The sequence below is a fragment of the Podarcis vaucheri genome (assembly GCF_965113315.1).
Source record: "Podarcis vaucheri genome assembly, chromosome: 17".
Classification (NCBI taxonomy): Eukaryota; Metazoa; Chordata; class Lepidosauria; order Squamata; family Lacertidae; genus Podarcis; species Podarcis vaucheri.
In genome coordinates this window covers 5495161-5521924 of record NC_138755.1, presented here as the reverse complement: position 1 = coordinate 5521924, position 26764 = coordinate 5495161, and the positions used below count along the sequence as shown (strand labels likewise).

Genomic DNA, 26764 nt, shown 5'->3' with positions numbered 1-26764 from the left:
AGAACCTGAGCTCAGCGGCGCTCTCCCAACCTGGAGCTCCCAGCTAATAGTATTCAGAGGTCAACTTCCTCTGATAATGGAACATCTGTGGATTTATCCTCCATGAATTGGTCAAAACCCCTTTTACAACCAACACTGTAAAAAGCCATCACTACACTTTCTAGGGAGATGTAGTTCCGATTTCATGCTTTGGGCTTTGGATTTACATTGGTTTTCATTGTAAGCCACCCAGAAATGTTGTGGAGTGGCATAAAAATGCCGTAAGTAAGTACAAAAGTGTGTGTGTGTGTGTGTGTGTGTGTGGACCCATATATATATATATATGTCAGGGTTACTTCCAGATCCTAGCTCACAGAGGATCACGCTAGCCAGCGATCGTTAAATAAAACCCTACGTCTTATGCTTAGATCGGCGAAGCTCCGTCTGAGTCTCCGCCCCTTGCGCACCAACTTAATATCCTAGCCCTGCTCCACCTTTTCCGCCTGACAGTTCTCCTCTGGGTCCCTCTGCCCCCCTGGGTCTCTTCCTTCCGGGATTCTTCTGACGCTGACCCCCCTGACTCTCCTGTCTCCTTGCGCCGGGCTTTAGGACCTGGCTCCCTTTCCGGGCTGCCTACTGCGCCACCTTCCTGTGCATTTGAACTTGGCGCGCGCGCCCAACCTTCCACTTTCCGTCTAACCGTCACTTCGCTCCCCGATGAAGGTGTGGCCACTCCTGACTCGTGCCCTCCCTCCTGTTGCGAGCTGCCAGCGCTTGATCCCTGGCGCTCTTCCTCTTTCCTACTCTCTGGCGGTGACGCTGGTCCCGATTTCCAACTGCTCCCCTCTGAGTCCCCTCTGGCTCTATCTTCCTGGGGTGTCCCCCTAGTCTCCCCCCTTGCCCTGGCCACTGGTGCTCCTTTTTGTGAATCTTCTGATTCACTGGAAAGACTCGGAGATCTCGGGTCGTCGTCATCACTCATCCTTTCTTCTGCCTCCTCCCCCTCGCTCTCTGTTTCCTCCCTTGCCCTCGCCTCTGCTCCTGAACCCCTGACAATATATATATATATATGTACAAAAATACCCAGGAGGACACTTCTTCCTCTTCGCCATTTCTCAGCTTTCCCTTCCGTCATAATAACTAATGGCAATGGCATCCATGGGTGGTGAACCAGTGCCCAATTTTTGCTTTTAAAACTAAAAACTAGTCATCGCCCCACTGTCCCTCATTCATATCTCCTGACATTCTGTGTAGTGTTACATCGTTTAAAATTGAAATAGAAATTTGCTTCTTGACTCAGCAAAACTAGGTCTGGCATAAAAGCACGTGACCTGCTGCACAATTTGGAGAAGAAATCTCAAAACGTGAGTGAGCGCGTGCGTGTGTATCAGGGCTGCCAAAAATCAAAAAGTGAAAATCTGGACGGACATGGGTTGCCATACATATGGATTTTCCCAGGCATTTTAGAATAGAATAGAACAGAATTTATTATTTATACCCCGCCCATCTGGCTGGGTTTCTTCCAACAGAGTATTAAAATACAGTGGTCTGTTAAACATTAAAAGCTTCCCTAAAGAGAGCTGCCTTCAGGTGTCTTCTAAAAGTCTGGTAGTTGTTCTTCTCTTTGACATCTGGTGGGAGGGCGTTCCACAGGGCGGGTGCCACTCCCAAGAAGGCCCTCTGCCTGCTTCCCTGTAGCTTTGCTTCTTGCAGTGAGGGAACTACTAGAAGGCCCTTGGCGCTGGACCTCAGTGTCCAGGCAGAACGATGGGGGTGGAGACACTCCTTCAGGTATACTGGACCGAGGCTGTTTAGGGATTTAAAGGTCAGCACCAACACTTTTTTGTTTTTTGCTGATTTCTGCCCAGACACTGCTTCTGACTGCAGTATTCTGGGTTTCTCTAGGAAATTCCAGATTTATGGCAACCCTAGTATCCATCCATCCATCCATCCATCCATCCATCCATCCAATATCCCCACCCTGTGGCCTTCAGGGTGTCTGCCACAAACCCTCACCTCATCGCAGGCCTCACATCGCGGTTTGAGGCGCTCAGCGTGGTGACGCCCACAGTAGATCTTGCCTCCCTGGTAGAAGTAGATGAGGTCAACGAGGAGCTCCCGGCAGGTGGTGCACACAAAGCACTGTGGGTGCCAGCAGGCGCCATGCCCAGCCCGGCTGGCAAAGACCGCAATGTCCCCACCACATATCTGCTTCCCGCACTGCCAAGGGAAGAGAAACCAAGAGCACTTAAGACTTACATAGCACTTTGCAAAGGGTCCAAAGCACCACACAAACGTTACAGAAGCCACAGCCTCTCCATCTCTGCTTTAAACCCAAACTGTCCAAGGCAGTGATCACCTTTCGAGACTTTTAATTCAAGGTGCTGCTTATTCGCCAGAGTGCCATAAATCAGACCAGGCCTTAACAATGCTACTGTTTTCTCCCATATAACCCTGTGAGACTAGAGCAGTGTTTCCCAACCGGTGTTCCGCGGCACACTAGTGTGCCGCGAGACGTTGCCTGGTGTGCCGTGGGAGGGAGGCGGGCGAGTCGGGTGGCGAGAGGCGGGGCGGCGGCGGCGAGGAGAGGCCGCCCAGCACGGGGCTCTCGCCGTCTGCCTGCCTGGCTGCCTGCGTGGCGCTGACGTCACGGGGCTGTAACGTGCCCCACATAGGCACACGCGGGGCGGCGAGCTCCCTCCCTCCCACATCCCATCGCCGCTCGCTTCGGCCGGCCTACTGGGCTGTCGCAGGCGGAAGGCCTGCGCATGCACGAGGTTTTCGCGTCTTCGGGATTAACTTCACGCCTCCCTCCTCCCGGGTCCTTGAGAGCGCGGGAAGCGGCAGCGCGAGACCGGCATTGAGCCTGGTAGGTATTGCGCTTGCCAAGGCAGTCATTTGGGAAATGAAAACTTGCAAAGCAAGCAACCAGTTCAATCTGAAGTACGTGTATGCTTAATATCCTGTATCTGAAACCTGTTCTGCCCCCTCCCCCACACTTGGTGCCATTTTCATCTACACATGCAGCAGAGTAAGTTGACCCAGAATAGTACCAATTCAGATGGCAGATGGGAGAATGACAGTGCTGAATGCTTTCCCATGTAGAACAGTCCCTGCAAATAAAAACCTAGCATATTTGGAAGAGGGATGCTAGCCTAACCATTACCTTCTATGCTGTTACTATTTTTTTATTTTTTTTTACATAAGTAAAAAGAGACCTTTCCCCATCTGGCATGGTGGTGTACCTCGAGATTTTTTTCATGGAACAAGTGTGCCTTTGCCCAAAAAAGGTTGGGAAACACTGGACTAGAGGCCTTCAGGGAAGGATATTTCCTCTTCAGAAATAAGACTCCCCAAGGCTCACGGCAGGGCCTCCTCAGGGGTGGCACCACAACTGTCACCCTCCATTAGGAGGCCACACTTCTTCTGGGGCTGCTCACAAAAACAGTTTGGTTTACACAGGAAGAGTTTTTAGGGGTTTTTGAATGTCTTATGTAGATTTTTCAATTTCATTGTTCTGTATGGGACAATGATAATAAAGATATTGTATCGTATCGTAAGCTTTACGAGGGTGAGCGTGCTCTGAAATGACCTTGTTGCCGCTCTATTGATTTGTGCACAGTGTGTATTTCTAAACATTTCTTGTTTCATTTGAGAATTTTCGCTGAAAGGCAATCAACATAATTTAAATAAAAAAGAGAAGAACAGAGCTGAGGGTTGGGATTTTTGTGTACATTAAAAAAGGCAAGTACCTCATCTGAACACTAGATGTTGCTGTTGCTCCTCCAATGTATTTTAACTCTCCTCTTGTACCAGGAGCCAAAATTCAAAATTCCCATGTGGGAGGTGCAACTCATGGCCCACATATTTCCTCTTCCAAATTTTTTAGAGACCAACCCTTCCTGTGTATCACAGAATGCAAATACAGTGGAACAGAGCTACCTTCATAACTTTCTTGGGGAATTGCCATGTGTCTGTGTGTGTGTGTGTGTGTGTGTGTGTGTGTGTACGCACACACACAGTGGCGTAGCGTGGGGGTGCAGGGGGGGCCGGCCGCACCGGGCGCAACATCTGGGGGTTAGGGGGCGCAAATCCACGGGTTAGGGGGCGCAAATTACTTGCCTTGCCCCGGGTGCTGACAACCCACGCTACGCCACTGCACACACACAAGAATCCAGGAGCCATAACACACTGCCTACTGGAGCATCTGCCAGTGTGGTGCCCTCCAGAGCGTGGCTGCAACTCCCCCCTGCAACCATGCTCGCTGGGACCGATGGGAACTGTCGTCCACCAACATGAGAGGGCGAGGAAGGAGGCATGTGGCAGCAACTCTAAGGCTGGAAGGAGGCTCTCGCCAGAGGACTGTAGTAGTTGTCAGAAATGCCAGCTGCTACAATTGCCCAGGTTCACAACAAGGAGTGAATCAGAGCCATGCCAACAATTCTTATCTCTGACTTGCAGAGATGGGTGGAGAATGGAGCTCTTTACCAACACACTATGGCCCAGGAATGACCCGGAATAGAAGCAAGGGTGTGTTCTGGGATCACCCTGGAATTTGCTGCCCTTGCCAACAGATCACAACCCTGATTCAACTTCCAGTGAAGCAACCTCAGCATCGAAAGAGCAACTTATGCAAGCCCCACTCGCGTAGAATTCCCTAGAGCACCAGCACTACTGGCATGGGAAGGAACAGCATGAATCAAGAGACCAGCCTAAGTAGCGTTTGCACGCATGAACACAGAGATGCTGGCCCTGAGCACCAGGAAAGACCATTCACACCACACAAATTGGGCCTAAGTATGGACGTGGGTGGCGCTGTGGTCTAAACCACTGAACCTTGGGCTTGCCGATCGGAAGGTTGGCGGTTCGAATCCCCACGATGGGGTGAGCTCCCATTGCTCGGCCCCAGCTCCTGCCAACCAGCAGTTCAAAAGCACGTCAAAGTGCAAGTAGATAAATAGGTACCACTCTGGTGGGAGGGTAAACGGCGTTTCCTTGTGCTGCTCTGGTTTGCCAGAAACGGCTTAGTCATGCTGGCCACATGACCCGGAAAAACTGTCTATGGACAAATGTCGGCTCCCTCGGCCAGTAAAGCAAGACGAGCGCCGCAACCCCACAGTCATTCGCAACCGGACTTAACTGTCAGGGGTCCTTTACCTTTTTATCTTTATGAATCTAATTATGAAGCCCAACTGATAAGATCTGAACTTCTGGATTCAGGTTCAGCCACAGTGGATTTAACAAACCACCAGAGGTTTGTAATGGCGTCTACACATTGAGCTGAACCCTGAGAATCTGCTGTTGCGAGTGCTAAACTAGACATTGGATGGAATATTTTTGTTTACTTAACATGTATCCCTCTAAAAACCAGTATGGGGCAGAAGCAAGAAGAAATCCCGACGAAAGAAGAATGGCAGACAAAATTAATGGACTACGCAGAATTAGATAAAATGACAGGAAGGATTCGAAACCTGCGGGACCAGAGATTTGCAGAAGATTGGAAAAAATATAGGAACTATTTGAAGAGCAATTGTAATCAACAAATTATGCTAATAGGACTACAAGAAGTTTTGTAAGGAAAAATATATGAAATATTGCAAAATAGAGAAAGAAGAGAAATTAGTCATAAGATTTAAAGGTAATAGTGAAATTAAGAAATGTATATTAAGTGATTAGATTGGAAAATTTTCAGATGTGACTGATGGAAGTCCAAAAAAAATGTATGATGTAAAAGTATGTTTAATTACTGTTGAAAATGATATGTTAAAACTAATAAAAAAATTATTTAAAAAGAAAAAAGAAAACAGTATGGGGCAGAGGAGGAGGCCACAATTTGAAGGGCAAGGGTGACAGCTTCTCCCTGCTTTCCTCCCCTCGGCCCGAGTATGCCATGTCTGGAGACGCCAGCTGGGCAAAGTTGACCCAGGGAGTGTGGAACGCATGGTGAGAAGTGGCAAGCAGAAAAAGGGCTAAGCAAGTTTCTCCCACCTGCCACTTCCCCTCTCCAAAATCCCAGACCCTCTCTTCTGCTGGTGCTTTCTCGATGTTCAGCAGTGGACTGGGCTGCCAGCCCCACTGGTCTTCTGCCAGATATCTAGCTTGGCTCTAAAGACTTCTCTGTGTTCAGTCTCCCAACCACTCTTCAACCCTGCCCTGGTTCTCAAACTGTGTTGACACTGGCAGTGCCAGAGTGAGGCCCAATACCTGCTCGCAAATGGCTCCGGTTATGGTGACGGGGAAGAGGCGGACAGTCCCACGTCCCAGGTTCTCTCGCTTTCGTTGCTGTGAGAATAACTTCAGTTCTTTCGCTTCTTCCTCTTCCAGAGAGCTGCAGTACTGAGCCTGGGCAGAGATTTTTTGGGGAGAGGGGAGAGAAGAGTTAGTCAATGAGGGCCCAAAGCAACACTGTCAAGATGTCTTCTCATCTGCTGCTGCTCCAGAGGCGCTTTGTCTATGTCCCCAAAGGGAGCCCCCAAAGAAAAAGACATGTTGTAATTAAACCAAGACCAAAAAAAGAGGACTCAGCTGCTTAGCTCTCACTCTGGTTCCAGGCCTGGGGCACAAAGATCAAAGGCAGCAGCAACAAGTAGAGCCACACAGCCCTGCAGCCAGGCAGTGACCCGAGGGAAGGTGAAACTTTATAAGGAGGAAAATAAATAAAATGTTTGCCCTGCAAGGATGAAACCGCACAGCACGTCAAAGCGGGAAAGAGATGTCAGTGCATATCTGAAGGTCTTTTTCCAGACTATGTCTTAACACAGAGAATTCACCGTGGTTACCCATACAATCTGCAAATGGAGGTGGGTGGGATTCAGATAGTGCTGCTTCCACCATCAAAACTGTCCCTGGAAAATCATATTTTTCCTGCACTGAAGCTGCAAATTGCTAAGAAAACACAATTTGCCACTTTTGGAATGATACTGTTATTATTTACAAAGCACCACTGACGTAACACGGTGATTTACAGAGTTAACATTAAGAAGCAAGGCAGGGCTCTGCCCCGATGGGCTTACCATCTTAACTACTGTACAGCATCTCATGGTGTCTGTGACACAGCAGCAGGGGAATGGTGCAAGTCAATCCCTACTCTCTCAGCGCCATTTTGAAATGTCTGTCTTCTTTCCCATTCCCATGTGCAGATTGTGATAGAGTTCACCTTCAGCTTTTGACAATGACAGGGGTTGTTGTTTTTTGAGGGGGGCGGGAGAGATTCTGAACTTGACTCTTCGCTTATGTCCCCCTAACAGCCATCGCCTCAATCACAGGTTGTGTCTTACTGTTTGAAACCCAAACTTGGTTTTTAGTCCCCGTTTAAAAATGTGGTGAGATTCAAACTGGGAACTCTAGGCCAGCTTCTGGAGGTAAATAAACTACAGAGGCCACCTTAACCCACTCTCCCTCCCTCCCTCCCTTCCTTCCATCCTGATTGGCTACCAATGGACAGATGTGGGACAACGCCTATAGAAACCTCTTGGGTTGCACAGCGCTGCAGTTCCCATCAAATGCTGGCCTACCTGTCTCGTCCTTGCCCCACCCTCCTTCCCCACCTGGGGGAACCCACCAGATACTCAGCCTTGGGCTCCGGCCAACCATTGCCCCAGGACAAGGCACACCCTTGGAATGGCAGCCCAGCTTTGTTAACCTGGCACCTGTGGGATGAGGACTGCAGTCCTTGCCTGGCACTAGCCGGCCTTCCCAAAATCCCTTGGCAAAGGGCCATGTTGTTTTATAGCTCCCTGAATGAGGAAATCACTACTGTACCCTTGTTTCCAGAATGCTGAATGGCATCATCGGGCGTCTTCCAGCCCTCTCATTACAAGGAAGGATAAACCGCAGTCCCCACAGCTGGTTTCTCTAATACTAATCAGGATCTTTATCTGATCCTTTCCCCCCTCCCCATCATCATCATCTTGGGAAGGTTCGAGCGCCCTAATCTTTTTCAATCTCTTCCAGTTCCCTCATCTCCCTGTGTTTGCCAGCCTTGTTCCTTTGGTTTCAGAGAAAGGACCCACAAAGTGGGGGGAAGCAAAAGCGAGATCTATACAGGGTGGAGAGGGCACAGGCCTCCAAAGACGCCATTTTTGTAGGAGTCAGGTGCCTCTTTGCTGCGAAATAATCCCAGCGCCACCCTTATCAGAACTTCCAATATGAACGAGAAGTGGTTTTCTAGCGTAACACCAAATACAGAGGATTTTCACCAAGGGATAGCAATGCCACTCCACGCCCGTAGGAATCATGCCCGGTGGCAGCTTTCTTACCAGAAGTTCAGGTGCCAACGTTTTCCTCTTACCTCTACAAATCTCACAGAGTCCTAAAGTTTAAGGTGTTTCTGCATTTGTGTGTCTACACCAGGGACAGGGAACCTGCAACCCTCCAGATGTTGTTGGATTACAACAGGGGTCGGCAAGGTTTACCTCGCCTGGGCCGGTTCACTCCAGTGGAGATCCCTCTGTTTTCTGGCACCACAGAAGCGAGTCCCCGCGCCACGTTGGCTTAGTGCAGCGTGAGGGGACTTACCGAGTGGGCAGCTCGTGGGCCGGTTAAACAACCTCTGTGGGTCGCTTGTGGCCCATGGGCCTTAGGTTGCCTACCCCAGATCACAACCCCCATCATCCCTGGCTATCAGCGATGCTGGTTGGGATTGATGGAGGGCACCACAGACTCCTCACCACTGATGTAAACGGAGAACCATCCACTCACAAGGTGAAGCCACGTCAACACCACCAGGCAGCCTATCAAATCCATACAACTAATATTTAAGACTAGGCACGCCCGGGGACCGCCCTCTTTGCCCCTTTCCAGCTGAGAGGTTTTCCCATCCCACCCTCCCTTTAGGTTTAGCTAGATTTGACCTTGCTATGGACTTCGGTTGGTCACCGCAAGGGGCCTGGTAGGAATTTTTCCAAGTCGGCACACTTCGAGCCTTTTGGTTTTTTCGCCTACCTCGTAGCAAACGTCACAACTTATTCGGTATTGGCGGTTAGGCATTGGCAGGGGTCAATTGTTATGCAAATGAAGGGGGGAAGGAAGCGCCATCACCTTCCCCAAAAAGAAAGGGTAGTTCGGTAGAGGACTCCAGGGGGCGTGGCCTTGTCCGAAACCTAGGGAGGTAAGGGCCTCCGGCACGCCCCAGAGCGGTGACACCCGTGGGATCCTAGTTGGCGTACTTCAACAGGACTCCCATGGCTTGTGGACAACCCTTCCCGGTCCCCATGCCGGGTAGTCGATAGGAGCCAAATGCCTAAGGCCAATACCTTCCAATTCTGTAATCAATAAAGTTGTGACCTTTTTTATGCCCATTAACCTTAAATACTGTGTCCAGTGTCTTTATTTCACATGGGGGAGGGGACTTGCCACGCAACAAGCAAGTATAAAGAGAGCCCAAGCCTGCCCATGCCTGGTGGTTTGAATACAAGCACAATGGAGAAAAGAAGACCATCTTCCAATATCTAAAGGGCTGCCACATGGAAGATGCAGCAAGCTTGTTTTCTGCTGCTCTGGAGGCCAGGACTCAAACTCATGGCTTCAAGTCACAAGAAAAGAGATTCTGGCTAAAAATCAGGAAAAACTTTCTGACGGTAAGAGTTGTTTGACAGTGGAACGGACTCCCACAAAAGGTGGCAGACTCTCCTTCCTTGGAGATGTTTAAGCAGAGGTTGGATGGCCACCTGTCGTGGATGCTTTAGCTGAGATTCCTGTATTGCAGGGGGTTGGACTAGATGACCTTTGGGGGTCCCTTGCAACTCTACAATTCACCCAAGCAACCCAACACACGTGTGCCCATAATATCACAAAAACAGCCAGGTTCAGACCCCAGGCTCCTGGCAAGCGAAAAGAGAGGATACAAATAAAATAAAAACGAAAGCCTGCGCAAACAGCATTTTACATTTCCAGTCAGTTAATGGTCACTACACACCATCTGTCCCCATCATAAGCCAGCCCTTCCCCATGCCTGTGGGGAAAGTGTTTTGCTGGCGACATCCTTGGCCTAGCAATTTTGAGCAAGGAGGCTGGGAAATGGCATTGTGCTGCGCCTCTCCTTTGGAGAGCACTTAGCCTAATCATTAATCCAGCCCCCTGGGAGCAACAGACAAGAGCCTTGTGAATGGGAAGGGCAAAGGTATTTAGCACAGCAACCTTCATCCGATTACAATCTGAAGTGGAGGAGACCCCCCAGGCCACAGATCTCCCCCCTTCACTCTTTCCCCGCAGACATACAAACAATCAGCGCTGGGAATGCTCAGCAGCCCTGTTCAAGTGTGGAAACTGTTTCCCCTCCTAAGACATGGGTAGGCAAACTAAGGCCCGGGGGCCGGATCCGGCCCAATCGCCTTCTAAAGCCGGCCCACGGATGGTCTGGGAATCAGTGTGTTTTTACATGAGTAGAATGTGTGCTTTTATTTTAAATGCATCTCTGGGTTATTTGAGGGGCATAGGAATTTGTTTATATATTTTTTTCAAAATATAGTCCAGCCCCCCACAAGGTCTGAGGGTCAGTGAGCCAGCCCCCTGCTGAAAATGTTTGCTGATCCCTGAAGACCTCTAGTTTTCATTAAACATTTCTAGCCCTTATTGAGACGTAGTATGTGAACCACGCTTCGTGAAAAGGGTCCAAAGTGAGGGGGCAAGGGCTGGGGAGGGAACACATCTGTGTGACTTGCATGGTTTTTACATTCTGAAAAGTTCAAATTCCCCTTGATGAAAGATCTGGATTACCTTGGTGAATAATTTTTAAAAAGGAAAGCGGTGGGGAAACAGACTACATGAAGTGCTGTGCATTAATTAGCAGAACACACACTACCGTTTGGAGAAGAATGCCTGCTTTTTTCTACCGTGATTATCAGCCTGTCACACACAGAGAGATTAATCCCAGTAGTGCAGATCGCAAACAGAGAGTGAGAGGGAACACATTGCCTGCAGAGCAGATACCTGCTGATGACTGAAAGCAAGAGAACAAAAGCCACACACAGAAAGTGAGAAGGCAAAAATATATATAAAAAATAAAAATCCCCACCTCAAGCAAGCAAGCAAAACAAACACAACCACCCTGGGGAAATTCCTTTCCAATTCTATAGCTGGCAATTGTTAAACCTGCTGCCCTCCAGATATCTTGCTGGACTCCAATTCCTATCAGCCCCGGCCAGTATAGCCAATGGTCCAGGGATGATGGGAATTGTAGTCTAGTAACATACAGAAGGTAACTAGTTTCCCACCTCTGTGGGCCCTTGGTTTGCATGAAAGGATCTATAAACTCCCCCCTGCCAAATGGATGGCAAGCCCAAGTTGGGGAAAGGAGGGCGGGGGGAGATCTCTAAAAATGAAGTTTGGAAAGGGAAGTAGGACTGTTTATTATTATTATTATTATTATTATTATTATTATTATTATTATCATTTATTTCATGAAATTTATATACCATTTGATTTTTAAAAATCAACATACCACCCCCAAAGCATTTTATAGAAAGATAAAAGCAAGGAAAAATTACAACAATACTTTAAAAACATACCAAAGGTTAAAATTCTAAAATATGTTAAAATTCACATCAGCATTTCAAAGCAGCTGGTAAAAAGGTAAAGGACCCCTGACAGTTAAGTCCAGTCGCGAACGACTCTGGGGTTGCGGCGCTCATCTCGCTTTAGTGGCCAAGAGAGCTGGTGTTTGTCCGCAGACAGTTTTTCCAGGTCATGTGGCCAGCATGACTAAGCCGCTTCTGGCGCAATGGAACACTGAAACCAGAGGAGCACATGGAAACGCCATTTTCCTTCCCTCCGGAGCGGCACCTATTTATCTACTTGCACTTTGACGTGCTTTCGAACTGCTAGGTTGGCAGAAGCAGGGACCGTGCAACGAGAGCTCACCCCGTCGTGGGGATTCGAACCACCGACCTTCTGATCGGCAAGCCCAAGAGGCTCAGTGCCACCTTGCGTAGGCTTGCCTAAATAAGGATGTTTTTAGCAGGTGCTGCCACACTAAAAAGATCAAATTCTCACAAACACGGAACGGGTATTAATGTGGCACCTGTAGGATAAGAAGTTCAAAAGCAGTAGGTGTGGGGAGACAAGCACCCCCACATGCATTCCCTAACATGTGAGGGAGAAGTGTGCCAAACCCCTAGACCAGACCAGCCTGCAGCCCCCACCTATCCAGCAGTCCCACATACAACATTAATAATAAAGGATGGTACATGTGGAAGCCTCTTCCTTGTGATTAAGAACCCTGGACTGCTAATGGAAGCATTTTGCAAAGTTGCTCTATAAAGTGGAAACTGGAACGTGTCCAGAGGAGGGCAACCAAAATGGTCAAAGGCCTGGAAACGATGCCTTATGAGGAATGGTTAAGGGAGCTGGGCATGTTTAGCCTGGAGAAGAGGAGGTTAAGGGGTGATAGGATAGCCATGTTCAAATATATAAAAGGATGTCACACAGAGGAGGGAGAAAGGTTGTTTTCTGCTGCTCCGGAGAAGCGGACACGGAGCAATGGATCCAAACTACAAGAAAGAGGATTCCACCTAAACATTAGGAAGAACTTCCTGACAGTAAGAGCTGTTCGACAGTGGAATTTGCTGCCAAGGAGTGTGGTGGAGTCTCCTACTTTGGAGGTCTTTAAGCAGAGGCTTGACAACCATATGTCAGGAGTGCTCTGATGGTGTTTCCTGCTTGGCAGGGGGTTGGACTCGATGGCCCTTGTGGTCTCTTCCAACTCTATGATTCTATGATTCTAAGTCTTAAGGTTTGGACTTGAAACAGCCCCTAGGGGGATTTTCTACAGCCGTGGGGCAGCCACCAAGGGAGCCTCTGTACACGCCCTTGCTGTTCAAACACAGTGCCTGGATTGTGACAGTCACAAAGGTGCTCTCAGTAGATCTGAAAAGGCAAAGATGAAAAGCAGAGAAAGCAGTTTCTGAGGGATGCAGGCCTGAAGGCCATAAGGGCTTTATAAATCAAAAGTCGCATACAGAATTGAGTCCTGAAAGTCATGTGAAGCCGATGCAGACATTGAGCCCTGACTGATGTGCTCCCAGCAATTTGCCCCAGCCAGGACTTTGCACGGAGACCTCCAGGCAATCATCAAGGGCAGCCCCACATAGGAGGGCACTGCCGCCTTTGAATGAATGAATGAACAAACGAACAAAGGAATGAATGAGAGTTGCCAGCTCCTAGTCGAAGAAAATGAATGTTAATTTAAAACAAAAAAGTCTACACTGCTTTTCTACTGTATGGGGAAGTTTTTAACATTCTATTATGTTTTTGTATATGCTGAAAGCCGCCCAGAGTGGCTGGGGCAACCCAGTCAGGTGGGCGGAGTACAAATAATAAAATGATTATTAAAAAATATATCACTATCAATGCACTCAAAGCGATTAATAAACACACTAAACTAGCAATAAGAATCACAAAACAGAGAAACCAGTAGGAGAACACTTCAATCTCCCAGGACATTCTATACAAGATCTCAAAGTAGCTGTTTTACTACAAAGGAATTTCAGAAATAGACTGGAAAGAGAAGCTGCTGAATTGCAACTCATTACCAAACTTAAAACCATGGAGAGACCTGGTCTGAACAAAGACATTGGATTCTTATCTCATTATACATGACTAAGCCATTTTTCACCTTCTCACCCCTTGCCTTTTCCTGTAAGACCTATTACAGCCATTAAGAGTCGTCAACAGGCTCATCTCAGCTATCTGCCAATCTCCCATTCCCACCACCCTTCTGAGTAATACCCCTCCCCACCTTCTCACTATATAGAAGGATCTGGCAACTTCTGTTTCAGTGTATCTGAAGAAGTGTGCATGCACACGAAAGCTCATGTGCTACTGGAAGGAAATTTTTTATTTTAGCAATAAGGAAACAGCAGACACAGAGAGAAAATATGCAACAAATACGTGTCTGAAGAAAACTTTCCAAAACACACCTCACAAACAGAAAGAAAGGGAGCCTTTTGGATCTCTCCAGGGAGGGAATTCCATAAATGTGAGGCAAAAACACCAAAAAGGCCCTGTCCCTAGCGCCTGTCATCTGTATTTCTAAAAGTAGCCTCAGTTGCAGCCTTCAATGACGGAGCTTGCAAAACGTACATCTGGTCACCGCCCACAGGGTTACCCGTAATCAACCTGTTGGCCTACAGATGTTGTTTGACTACAATGCCCATCATCCTCAGCCAGCACTGGATGGGACTGATGAGAGTCGTCGTTTGACCCCAGTTTACAGCATCCTTTTGAATTCTGCTGCAAAATCTGTACAGTGGTACCTCAGGTTACAGACGCTTCAGGTTACAGACTCTGCTAACCCAGAAATAGTACCTCAGGTTAAGAACTTTGCTTCAGGATGAGAACGGAAATTGTGTGGCGGTGGCACAGTGGCAGCAGGAGGCCCCATTAGCTAAAGTGGTGCTTCAGGTTAAGAACAGTTTCAGGTTAAGAACAAACCTCCAGAATGAATTAAGTTCCTAACCCGAGATACTGCCAATACGACCCCTCTGAGCTCGCAAGCACACCCATTCCCTCTTAAATCACCCTGTTCCTTCTCAGTGTGGAATAATAAAATGCCTTCTCACCTCGCTGTCATGGGGGGGAAGCTGGTGGAGCAGCTGACGAATGCGGTACCTTTCCCCAGGGCTGTTGACGTAGGGGACTTTGTCCTCTGGGAGGCAGCTGAAGAACTGATAGACCTGGAGGTAAAGAGAGCCATTAGTGGGTCAAATAGGGGAGACCAGAAGTGAGGCTCACAAGGGCTAGAGTTCTGCTGCCCAGCAGCCCAAGCAGAGGCCATCTGCTCCGCCTCCAAGTTTTCCAGGAGTCCAAGGAAGGCAAGTTCTTTACAGGAATGTTCAAAATGTGGAAGCGAATTTGGATTGATGCGGTGATCTCCTTCAGGCTACATCAGGCATGGCCAAACTTGGCCCTCCAGCTGTTTTGGAACTACAACTTCCATCATCCCTAGCTAATAGGACCAGTAGTCAGGGATGATGGGAACTGTAGTCCCAAAACAGCTGGAGGGCCAAGTTTGGCCATGCCTGGGCTACATTCATACCACATGTTTAAAGCAAAATGATGCCCCTTTAAACAGCCATGGCTTCCCCCCAGAGGATCCTGGGAAGTGTAGTTTGCTAAGGGCACTGAGAGTTGTTAGAAGATGCCCTACTGCCTTCACAGAGGCACAGTTCCAGGAGTGGTTTAACTATCAGTCCTTCTTCACAGGGAACTCTGAGAATTGTAGCTCTATAAGGAGAACGGGACTCCTAGCAACTCTCCAAACAGTGCACAGGGAGAGCTACTCAGGTGCACGGGATAGAGACCACTCTGAGCTCATAAGCTGAGCGCATGGCCTCAGAAAAAGCACTCTCTCTTGGTCAACATGCCCCATGGGTTCTCCTGATAATCAACAAGATAAGCAGGGTAAACAACTTATACAATGAAAGCAATGGAAAGTCTTAAAGAAATGTTTCTCAGTAATCAGCTTAAAACAAGAGCTGTGCTAATCAGATTACAGCCTGGCCTTGCTGAAGTGATCAGATTTCACAACACACCCCCTACAAAAAAGGCAGCAACTGGTTTGTAATTAAATCGACACCGCCTCTTTTTAAAAACTTCCTACCATTTTGTTCTGAACAATCCTCAACTTTATTAAGGTAAAGATCAGACCAAGTGACTTCCTTTAAAATAAAAAGTGCACCGATTATCCTAGCCTGAAAATTTTAGAACATCAGTTGACCCAGTAAATTGCTTCTGAAATTTAGAATATCACTTGATCCACTGATTTCAATGGGACCTAAGTACAACTAAATGAATCTGCAATTCTGTGCTCACTCACCTGAGAGTAGATCCCATTGAATTCAATGGGGCACACTTCTGAATACACTCCTATGGGGTTGCACTGCTAGTCTGGATCCAACCCAATGTCATCTTTGCTCTGGGGATGAGTGGAGGGACTGAATTTGCATCTTACAGAAGTAGTTTTTTCTCCTCACTAGAAATGTGTCCCTGAATGCATTCTATTAGTCCCCCTCCTCAATACACAAAAATTGCTGCCATTCACTATTATGGGTTAGTCAGAGAAGGAAAACACTTGCGACAAAAGGAAAAAACAATGCTTCATACGTTTATTTGGAACATTTATATACTGCTTTTCAACAATGAGCTCTCAGTGAAAAATTCTTACCCTTTGCAAGATAGAGGCTTGTATCCAATGTAGCCATCCTTCCAGTGCAACAGGACTTCACTCCCACTGTGAACCCCCTAAATCTCTTCTGGGGGTTCCCCTCCAGCCCCCCAGAGCAGATTTGAGGAGGGTCAAGGGTGTGTGTGGTGGGAGAAGAAGTGGGGAAAGTCTCATTGCACTAGTGGGAATCCTTGCACTGACAGGTCAAGGGATTTTGATCCCACACACATCCCATCATAGTTCGCACGTCACAGTAAGCCAGGAATAATCCACGGCTTATTGTCTACGTGAATTGCACCTGCCTTTCTCCTTACTGCTTGTGATGGAAGGAAACAAACCAAGATCCCTGGCTTAGCATTACATCTGAACTAGAAATTGTGGTTTGCTTTGTCCCAATGAACTATGATCTGTACTGAAGATTTGCTCCAGTTTATTGATTGTCGTTTGTTGATATGAAACAGACCACAATCCTTGGTTGGGCTTAATTGTTTTCTCTGGATGCGAGCAAAGAAGAGATAAACAGTCCAGGTAGGTGCATTACAGTAAACCATTCACTGATTTACCATGACGTGTGAACATGTTCATAATGATTAGTATTTGCTAGTTATTAATGGCCCTAACTTACTAATGTCTGTTCATTTCAGTGGGTCTACGCTGAGCAGAACCTCCTCGGTTCCATTCCCCACTCGGTCAAAAAAATGCACTGGTTGACTTTAAGGAGATTAGACAAGTTGGATGTTATTACAGAGTACAGTGGTACCTCAGGATGCGAATGAGATCCGTTCTGGAGCCCCGTTCACATCCTGAAGTGAACGCAACCCGCGTCTGCACATCTGTGGGTCGTGTTTCACCGCTTCCGCGCATGCACATGACGTCATTTTGATCATCTGCGCATACACGCGCAGCGAAACTCGGAAGTAGCGCGCTCCGTTACTTCCAGGTCGTCGTGGAGCGCAACCCGGAAATACTTAAATTGAAGCACATTTATCCTGAGGTATGACTGTAAGAGTTTTAATAAGTTTTTTAAGCTGATAGACGGAGAATGGGAAGTCTGTTCTTTTTCTTTCCTTTAGTTTTTCTGTTTAAAAATGCTTGATATTTGATGTTATTTCTGTATATTGCTTTTTCTTTGTTTTTCGAGCTTTAATAAAAAATAGCTTTTGGGGGGGAAAGTTCTCTGGGTGACTTTGGGCCAGTCATCATCTCTCAGCCTAGCCCACCTATTGTGAGGGTGAACTTGAGGGTAAGGATTTATGCTGCCGAAGGTAGGCGATAAATATATAACGAATGTCCTTCCCAAGTGCTTCCCTGACTGCACTTTCCTTTTCACCTGTTAAGAAGGGAAGGGGGTTCTCCCTCCGTTCAGTTATATGAAATGAGGGGAAAGGGGTGGGGCGATTCCCCCTCCCTCTCCAGACCAAATGACCCTGAAATGTCTTGAGTGGGTGGGCAGAGGACTGGGCTCTCCCTAGAAGATTTTCCTGGTTAACCTGGAGCCTGTGGAATTCTACCCTCCAGGGCAGCTGCCTGCACTCCCTACCAGGTCGAATTGGCTCCTGTCTGGCGGTGGATCTAATTTAACTCCTTCAGGAGAACGGGAATCCTGGATCCCAAAGGCCAGCGTTTGTGTCTCAGTGTGGTTATTTACTATAGTCGCCAGCCTCTGCTTTCCCCTCCCCCTTCTAACAACCAGCCTTAATAACACAAAGAGAACAGCTTGTAGTTTAAAGGGTATTATTATAATCTTAGATTATCATGACGTGGCCAAGGGTGTAGCAAGGCTTCTGGGTCAGAAAGGCCCAGAGGGGTTCATCAGAACTGCCTCCTCTTGACTTAGCAGGGCTCCAACAGCACAGAGCATATATTTTTCTCCTTCTGAAATTTACCAATTACTTCCTCACTTATCTCCTTGACCTCCTTCAAAGAGAAAAGCTACGTGACATGAAACTGCAGCTTTGAAGGCCTCCAATTTACGCTACAGACTTAAACTAGCTTTGGAAGTCATTCCCTCCTCTTCCTGGGAACTCTGGGAACTGTAGTTCCAAGTTGGATGGGAAGGCAAGGGCATCTGACGTTGCTCAGGACACTCACCAAACTATGGCCCCCCACCTGTGGATTTTGTGTGTGTGTTGGGGGAGCCATGACAGTCACACTGGGACAAAACTGAGACCAAAGTAGACAGTTTTGCATTTGAGGACACGAAACCCTAAGATATAAACATGACAAAAAAATCACCATAATTTTCCATCTATAAGACGCCCCCGTGTATAACACGCCCCCTATTTTGGGGGACTCAAATTTAAGAAAATGGGGGAGATGGCACAGATTTGTTCAGCTTTTTTTGCTGAGGATTGCCCAGGGATGTTGAGCTTTTTTTAGGGGGGATCACCCGCACGTGTTGCAAAATCCACCTTCCGTCTGTCCCATCACCGGAAGAAGCTGCCAATCACCCGCCCAACTGCCGGAGCATCAGCCAATCAACAACACCTTTGATGCAGCAACCAATAACATGCACAGTGGCCACTGACAGCTGCAGCAGCAACCAATCAAACGTCCACCCTATGCACTACCAATGTATAAGATGACACCCACTTTTTAGCATGATTTTAAAAGAAAAAACCGTCGTCTTATACACAGAAAAGTACGGTGATTCAATAATAAGCCTGTTATTTGTTTGCAAATAATTTTAAAGATACAGTCATACCTTGGGTTACAGATGCTTCAGGTTGCATTTTTTCAGGTTACGGACCGCCGAAACCCGGAAGTACCAGAACGGCTTACTTCTGGGTTTTGGCGGTTGCACATGCGCAGAAGCGCCAAATTGCAACCCGCGTGTGCGCAGACACATCGCTGCGAGTTGCGGACGCTGCGGGTTGGGAACGTGCATCCCGCACGGATCACGTTTGCAACCCGAGCGCCCACTGTACAGAAGTTCCAATCCTGGATCCCAAAGAGACCCTGGTGCAGATGATGCTCTAGGTTACCTGCTCAGGCTTGAGTCCTGGGGGCACCCAGGCGTACTCCTCAGAGGCGCAGCCAGAGTCGTCGTCTGAGATCGAGTGGCGCTGGAAGTCAGAGATGAGGCGGCACATCATCCTCTCCAGGTCGACAGGCACCATGCGCACCGCATGCTCCTCCCTTGGGCACTTGCAGTGTTGGCAGATCTTCCTGCAGAGGAAGGGAAACGTAATGTCTCCAGGGATACAGTCCCCGAACACCAACTAGACCCTGAGACAACCAAGCTGCCCAGCAAAGCTCTACTGCTGCCTCAAGATCCTCAATGCTTTGCCATAACTCGCCCGCCTGTTGAGCCCTAAGAGACACAACCCTGACAAATATAAAAGGTGCACCAAGTCTACACGGAGGCAGAGACCTCAAATGTCGCTGTGACCACCAGTTTTAAGGGAAAAACAGGATGTTTGAGTAGCCGAATAACAAGATAGGTTCAAACTTGATGGTGTGAAGAAAGCAGGGTGGTGGTGGGGGACCACTGTGCTAATTCATCCTTAAAGGTAAAGGTAAAGGGACCCCTGACTGTTAAGTCCAGTCATGGCCGACTCTGGGGTTGCGGCGCTCATCTCGCTTTACTGGCCGAGGGAGCCGGCATACAGCTTCTGGGTCATGTGGCCAGCATGACTAAGCCACTTCTGGCGAACCAGAGCAACGCACGGAAACGCCGTTTACCTTCCTGCCAGAGTGGTACCTATTTTACTTTGACGTGCTTTCGAACTGCTATGTTGGCAGGAGCAGGGACTGAGCAATGGGAGCTCACCCCGTCGCGGGGATTCGAACTGTCGACCTTCTGATCGGCAAGTCCTAGGCTCTGTGGTTTAACCTGCCCCACTCCTTCATGCAAATCCCCCAAGGGCGGCTTCCAGTGCAAGTTCCCACGTTTGTGTTTTACCACGGCCCCTGCAATGCAAATGACACAGACCACACTTACTTCCCGTCAATCGCCCACCCCTAATCGCACTGTTAAGCACAGGTTCATCATGAGAATTTCTCCAGCCCCACAGAACGGGAACGCAGGAGTGGGGCGAAAGGGCCCCAACGGCAGGCTGTGCTATTCCTGCAAAACGGGGCCATCAGCTCATTAAAGAGAGAGGAAGGGGAGAGAGTCCTGCCTGCCGTGTCTTACAGTCTCTGCGGGCAGCAAGACCACAGCGAGGCAACTGCATGACAAGTGCCTGGAAATGAACGAGGACAATGAAAGATGCAGGATGGGGGCTACGCCAGGGCGGGGGCAGGGGGTGGGCAGAAATGAAGTGAGTGATGGAAAGAGACAGAAAGGAAAGGCTCTTCCACTCCACTGCTTTCCTGCTGCAATTCAATTTTTTTGGGGGGGGGGGAGGCTGGATGTGAAAAAGAGAGAAAAATGAGTCTGGAGTGATGTGTCTGCAAGAGGAAGACATGAATGCGAACAGAGAGGCAAGGGACAAATTAGAGCTACGAATAAGGATGTGGAATAAGGAGAATCCATAGTGACAGGAGGAAAGGGGGGAAGGTTTTAACTTGCTTATCTAGATTTCTGTTCAGAAGGGCTTGAGGGGCAGCAGGCCGGGCGCTAAGTACAAGACGGGAGGAACGGGAGGCGTGCAAGACAGAGCGAATCAAATCAGCAAGGTAGAAAAGGAGGAAAGAGATGCACACCCTGCAGTTTCTCTTCTTGCCCAGAAATCCATCCTGCCGTGTTCAGTGGGACTTACTCCCTAGGAAGGAGATGACAGCCCAAAAGGCTGTGGATCCACAGGGGTTTGGATCCAACTGTGTTTCTCTTTTTTTTTTTTATAATAATATTTTATTGTTTTTTTCCAGATAGAGATTATTCAACAAGTTATACAGAAAACTTATGCATTTACAGAAAGAAAAAGAAAAAAGAGAAAAAAAAAGAAAGAAAAGAAATTGGTTATTTCCAAGCTTGTTCCAGTCCATTATCGAACTTCCCCACGTCTCCCCTGCATTGCATTCTTAACAAATAAAATTTCAACAAATTATATCCTTGTTTCATACGTTTCTTTCTTTTACCTTAAAGCTTACTTTTTGGTTTAAATTACTTATTGTCATATTACTTTAATCAGCCAATATACTTATCTTTCCACCCTTTAAACATTTATTCCTTTCATTAATTCATTATTTATTTTCATTGTCCTTCACTCTCCTTGCTGGAGCTGTTTTTTCCCAGTCGTGCGAAATCTTATAATTCATATAATTTGTAAAACTTTTGCAAATAGTCCTTAAATTTTTTCCACTCCTCCTCCGTTGCTTCTTCTCCCAAGTCTCGGATCCTGGCAGTCATCTCAGCCAATTCCATGTAGTCCATCAGCTGCGTTTGCCATTCTTCCAGTGTGGGCAAGTCTTGAGTCTTCCAGTATTTTGCTATAAGAATCCTTGCTGCTGTAGTTGCGTACATAAAAAACGTTCTATCCTTCTTTGACACCTTTTGGCCGACGATGCCCAAGAGGAAGGCCTCTGGTTTCTTAGGGAAGGTGTACTTAAACACCTTTTTTAGCTCATTATAGATCATTTCCCAGAAGGCCTTCACCCTAGGGCATGTCCACCACAGGTGAAAGAATGTCCCTTCGGCCTCTTTACACTTCCAACATCTATTGTCAGACAAATGGTATATCTTTGCTAGTTTGACTGGGGTCATGTACCACCTGTATATCATTTTCATAATGTTTTCTTTCAGGGCATTGCATGCCGTAAATTTCATACCGGTGGTCCATAACCTTTCCCAGTCTTCAAACATGATGTTGTGCCCAATATCTTGAGCCCACTTTATCATGGCCGATTTAACTGTCTCATCCTGAGTATTCCATTTAAGCAGCAAGTTATACATTCTAGACAATAACTTAGTCCTAGGTTCTAACAATTCTGTCTCTAGTTTCGATTTTTCCACCTGAAAACCTGTATTTTTTTTATCCGTCTTAAATACTTCTTGAATTTGGGCATAATGAAACCAATCCTGCACCTTGTCTTTTAATTTTTCAAAACTCTGTAATCTCCAGTTGTCTCCAATTTTTTCTATTATTTCGCCATATGTCGGCCATCCGGCCTCCATATTGAGTCTTTTCCGCGCCTTGGCCTCCACTGGTGAAAGCCACCTCGGGGTCTTACTTTCTAGCAAGTCCTTATATTTTATCCAGACTGTAAAGATTGCTTTTCTGACAATATGGTTTTTGAACATTTTATGTGTTTTTACCTTGTCATACCACAAATAGGCGTGCCATCCTAAAGAATTATTAAACCCTTCCAGATCTAGGACATCAGTGTTCTTAAGTAAAAGCCAATCTTTCATCCAGCAGAAGGCTGCAGCTTCATAATATAACCTTAAGTCTGGCAGGGCAAACCCCCCTCTTTCTTTTGCGTCAGTTAATATTTTAAATTTTATTCGGGGCTTTTTGCCCTGCCAAACAAACTTCGAGATATCCTTCTGCCACTTCCCAAAACATTCCACTCTGTCCACGTGGATCCAACTGTGTTTCTCTGCCCTCTTGAATCCAGCGGAGGCTTCCATGGACAGCTGAGGGAGAGGCCATTTTTTGCTTATTCCTCCCTTTCCTTCTGCGGCCCACCTCCCCATATGTGCTCCAGGGGGTTGGGGAGCCTTCGAAGCAGCATGGGAGGTGTCAAGTGATAGAAGGGACCCAGTTAGATACAAGCCATGGCACAGGAGGGCAACACAGCACAAATAATCCCTAGAGGTCCAATACACAGGGCGACAGTTGGGGAGGGGGAGATCTCACAGAGGATGGAGGGAGATTTGATGGAGGGAGGGAGGGGCAGCACATTCTCCTACCTCCATCCATGCACTAGGAAGCCTGGGCACTGCTCTCCACACCTCTGACACGGTTGGCCCCGGTCAGGGTCCTCCACCTCAGGCAGCTGTTGTGGGACAGAGGGACAAGAAGTCAGCAGCAGAAACATCAGTAGCACCAACATCCACCAGTATCACCAGATAATACCCTATACAGCCCTGTATCGGGAAGTTTTTAATGCTCAATATTTGACTATGTTTTTATAGATGCTGTAAGCTGCCCAGAGTGGCTGGGGGAACCCAACCAGATAGGAGGGGCATAAATAATAAAATTATTAGCATTATTATGACAGTGCACACTCCCACCCGGAAGTCATCATCTACCCATCTCAACAATACAAACACAATACTAGTTAGTAGAGAATATAGAATAATGATATCATTCAAATTATAGGAATAAGCCAATCAAAGTTCTTATGTACAATATAACAGAGTGGTAGTGAGGACGGTCAAACCCTGTGTTCAAAACAGATGTCTAAGGACAGTCTCACAACAGTCTTTCAAAGGTTTCAACGGAAGACGTCTCAAAAGCCTCAAAAGGACAGTGTCTCCAGAATGATACTACTGTTTTGTAATAGTCTTCATCATACAACTGATGAATGATAACAAAACTGAGCTATTTCAGTAGTATTGGATTATTCCTATAATTTGAATATCATTATTCTATTATATATTCTCTACTAACTATTAGCCTACAACTCAGGCTTTCAGAGGATCTCCTGGGAGCTGTGCCTTTCTCAGTTGCCAAGACCATGTGAAAAACTAGGCTGTGGGACATAGATCACCAGGAACTAATGTCAGCTGCAGAAAAAACATGCTCCCCTCTTTATTTTCAACTCTCTTGGGTGCAGGAATTTAATCTTAATTATTTACAATTTTTGTTTAACCCGCAAGAAAGAAGGGCCTTTTCACTGGCCAGGTTCAATTCTAATCCTTCTAACCTCCTTTGGGGCAGGTTTGTGGCTTTGGCAGAGGAGATAGGATCTGCCCATGCGATGCCCACCTGGTGGAAACTCCAGCTCACAAGCCCCTTAACTGTAAAATGTATGATGATCTCTGCCAAGGATTTCTAGACCATCTATGTATTGCAACATGGAAACCAGAGACAGAGGTTATGCGCTTATTACTACAGGGGAGAGACCAGGAGCTCACCAAGAGAGTAGCTAAGTTCCTCTATTTGATTTTTTGTTGCCGAAGTAAGCTACAGGATCCTGCCCTTGCTGGAAACCCACAGAGATGAGGTGGATTGCTCGCCTCTTCTGCCCTTTGGCGGGTGACTGCGCTGTTGGGGTGGCGACGAGATCGCACTGGCCTAGCTATTTTAAATGTATTCTGAATGTTCTTATGTGATGCCAATAAAGGTTACTTGACTTGACTTGACTATTAGCCTACATGTTGTGTTTGTATTGTTGTGATTGGTACTTATTGCAACACAGGGGTTTGTTTTTGGTTCAGCATCTCCCCATAAGCAGGACCGCTACCCATTCACCAGGTGTGTCACCAGCTCTGCCAATCTCGCCAGAACACCCTCATCGCTATGGTTTGCACCCGTTGATTGCCATGAATATGCAACCCCCATTTCCACCAGTATTGACACCAGCCCTGTCCATCTGCTCCCATCGGTCAGGAATCCTGAATAACGAGGAATCGGCAACCACACACAGGTTCCCTTTTGACACCAGCTGTCCACGCCTTTGTGACTGTTCCCATCTTCGACTATGTATTTTGGTAACTTGCTATGCATTTGGACGGACAGTGGCTAAGAAAGCGTTAACTAAATTTTACATGATGGTTCCTGAGATCAAGAAACTCTGGTTTAAAACACAGATTTAAAAACTGCACTGATTTTTTGGGGGAGGGGGGTTTCTTAGAATTCCCAGGCAATGCCGGGTACAAGGCAGCTAGGAGAAGATATTTAGCATTTATTTGTTAATTACTGCGTTTATATCAGCATCATTTCTCCATAGAGCAAAAGTTGGTGCACGTGGCCCTGCGCCTCCTCATTTTATTCTCACAACCACCCTGTGAGCTAGGTCGGGCTAAAAGACACTGACTGGCCCAAGTGACCCAGTGAGCTTCATGGCAGAACCCAACTCTGTGGCTGCTACGCTGTCTCTTGGAACAAGGGTCTGCCGTTGCAAAGCAGATCGCATGAAGCCTGCTCCTCAAACCTTCAGGCAGCAGCATTTTAAACTTAGAGACATTTCTGCAAGGCCCCCTGATTGCGGCCCCAGTGACAGGGGCCTGTACCGACATGGGCAGGTGCTTCCAAAATCAGGATGCCCGCGCATGTTTGTTAATGGCAATATATTCCCTCACACTGGCCCTGTTCAGAAAGTGGCAGTGGGGGATGAGTGTTCAGGCCCCTGGGCTCTCACTTGTGGGGTGCCTCAGGGTTCTGTCCTCTCCCCCATGCTTTTCAACATCTACATGAAGCCTCTGGGAGAGATCATCAGGGGGTTTGGGCTGGGTGTTCATCAGTATGCAAATGATACCCAGCTCTACCTCTCCTTTAAATCAGAACCAGTGAAGGCAGTGAAGGTCCTGTGTGAGTGCCTGGAGGCAGCTGGAGGATGGATGGTGGCTAACAGACTGAGGTTGAATCCTGACAAAACAGAAGTACTGCTTTTGGGGGACAGGAGGCAGGCAGGTATGGCGGACTCCCTGGTCCTGAGTGGGGTAACTGTGCCCCTGAAGGACCAGGTGTGCAGCCTGGGAGTCATGTTGGACTCGCAGCTGTCCATGGAGGCACAGGTCAATTCTGTATCCAGGGCAGCTGTTTACCAGCTCCATCTGGTATGCAGGCTGAGACCCTATCTGCCTGCGGACTGTCTCGCCAGAGTGGTGCATGCTCCAGTTATCTCTCGCTTGGACTACTGCAATGCACTCTACATGGGGCTACCTTTGAAGGTGACCCGGAAACTGCAACTAATCCAGAATGCGGCAGCTAGACTGGTGACTGGGAGCGGCCGCCGAGACCACATAACACCGATCTTGAAAGACCTACATTGGCTCCCAGTATGTTTCCAAGCACAGTTCAAAGTGTTGGTGCTGACCTTTAAAGCCCTGAACGGCCTCGGTCCAGTATACCTGAAGGAGCGTCTCCACCCCACTTAGGTCCAGCGCCGAGGGCCTTCTGGCGGTTCCCTTGCTGTCAGAAGCCAAGTTACAGGGAACCAGGCAGAGGGCCTTCTTGGTGGTGGCACCCTCCCTGTGGAACACCCTCCCACCAGATGTCTAAGAGAACAACAACTACCAGACTTTTAGAAGACATCTGAAGGCAGCCCTGTTTAGGGAAGCTTTTAATGTTTAACAGACTATTGTATTTTTACATTTTTTCGGAAGCCGCCCAGAGTGGCTGGGGAAACCCAGCCGGATGGGCGGGGTATAAATAATAAATAATAATAATAATAATAATAATAATAATTATCATCATCATCACTCCTGACTGTTAACCGCAGCAGCCGGAGACTCGTGGGTGAAATCCTGTCTGCACTTTGGTCTAAAGAAGGATTTGTAAGGAAGCGAATTCCCGTCTGAGAGCAGCAAGGCACTGTGGGAGAAGCGTAACTTCATTTGGGTGCCGGAAGCCGCCCACAGGCCAGGACCTGCCTCAGCTCAGTTCAGCAAGACATAAACAGGCCAGATGTTGGCTTCCTGCCACCGCAGGTGGCTGAGAAAGTGGGCAGCAAAGTGCCTCAAAAAATAATAATTGGGGGGCGAAACAGGGTAAAAGTGGAAAGGCCTCGATGCGGAACAAGAACTTTCCTAACTCCCCCTTCCTGCCACTTTTCATCCGTCTTGCC

General features: G+C 47.6%; 1 protein-coding gene and 1 long non-coding RNA gene across 3 annotated transcripts in view; both read right to left on the bottom strand.

Moving 5' to 3' along the window:
• The window catches only part of LOC309522359, a 205901-nt gene that overhangs the window by 157822 nt on the left and 21315 nt on the right, over positions 1 to 26764 (bottom strand). The gene's annotated exons all lie outside the window — the stretch shown is intronic.
• Positions 1 to 26764, bottom strand: part of PRICKLE3 (prickle planar cell polarity protein 3) — a 39419-nt gene that overhangs the window by 6062 nt on the left and 6593 nt on the right. For both annotated transcript variants that reach the window (XM_082205429.1, XM_082205430.1), the window contains exons 2-6: positions 22941 to 23026; positions 19126 to 19309; positions 14538 to 14651; positions 6184 to 6321; positions 1996 to 2199 (exon numbers count right to left, since the gene is read on the bottom strand). In XM_082205429.1, the coding sequence (XP_082061555.1) occupies positions 1996 to 2199; positions 6184 to 6321; positions 14538 to 14651; positions 19126 to 19309; positions 22941 to 23026 (726 nt within the window). The remainder of the gene's footprint in view (positions 1 to 1995; positions 2200 to 6183; positions 6322 to 14537; positions 14652 to 19125; positions 19310 to 22940; positions 23027 to 26764) is intronic.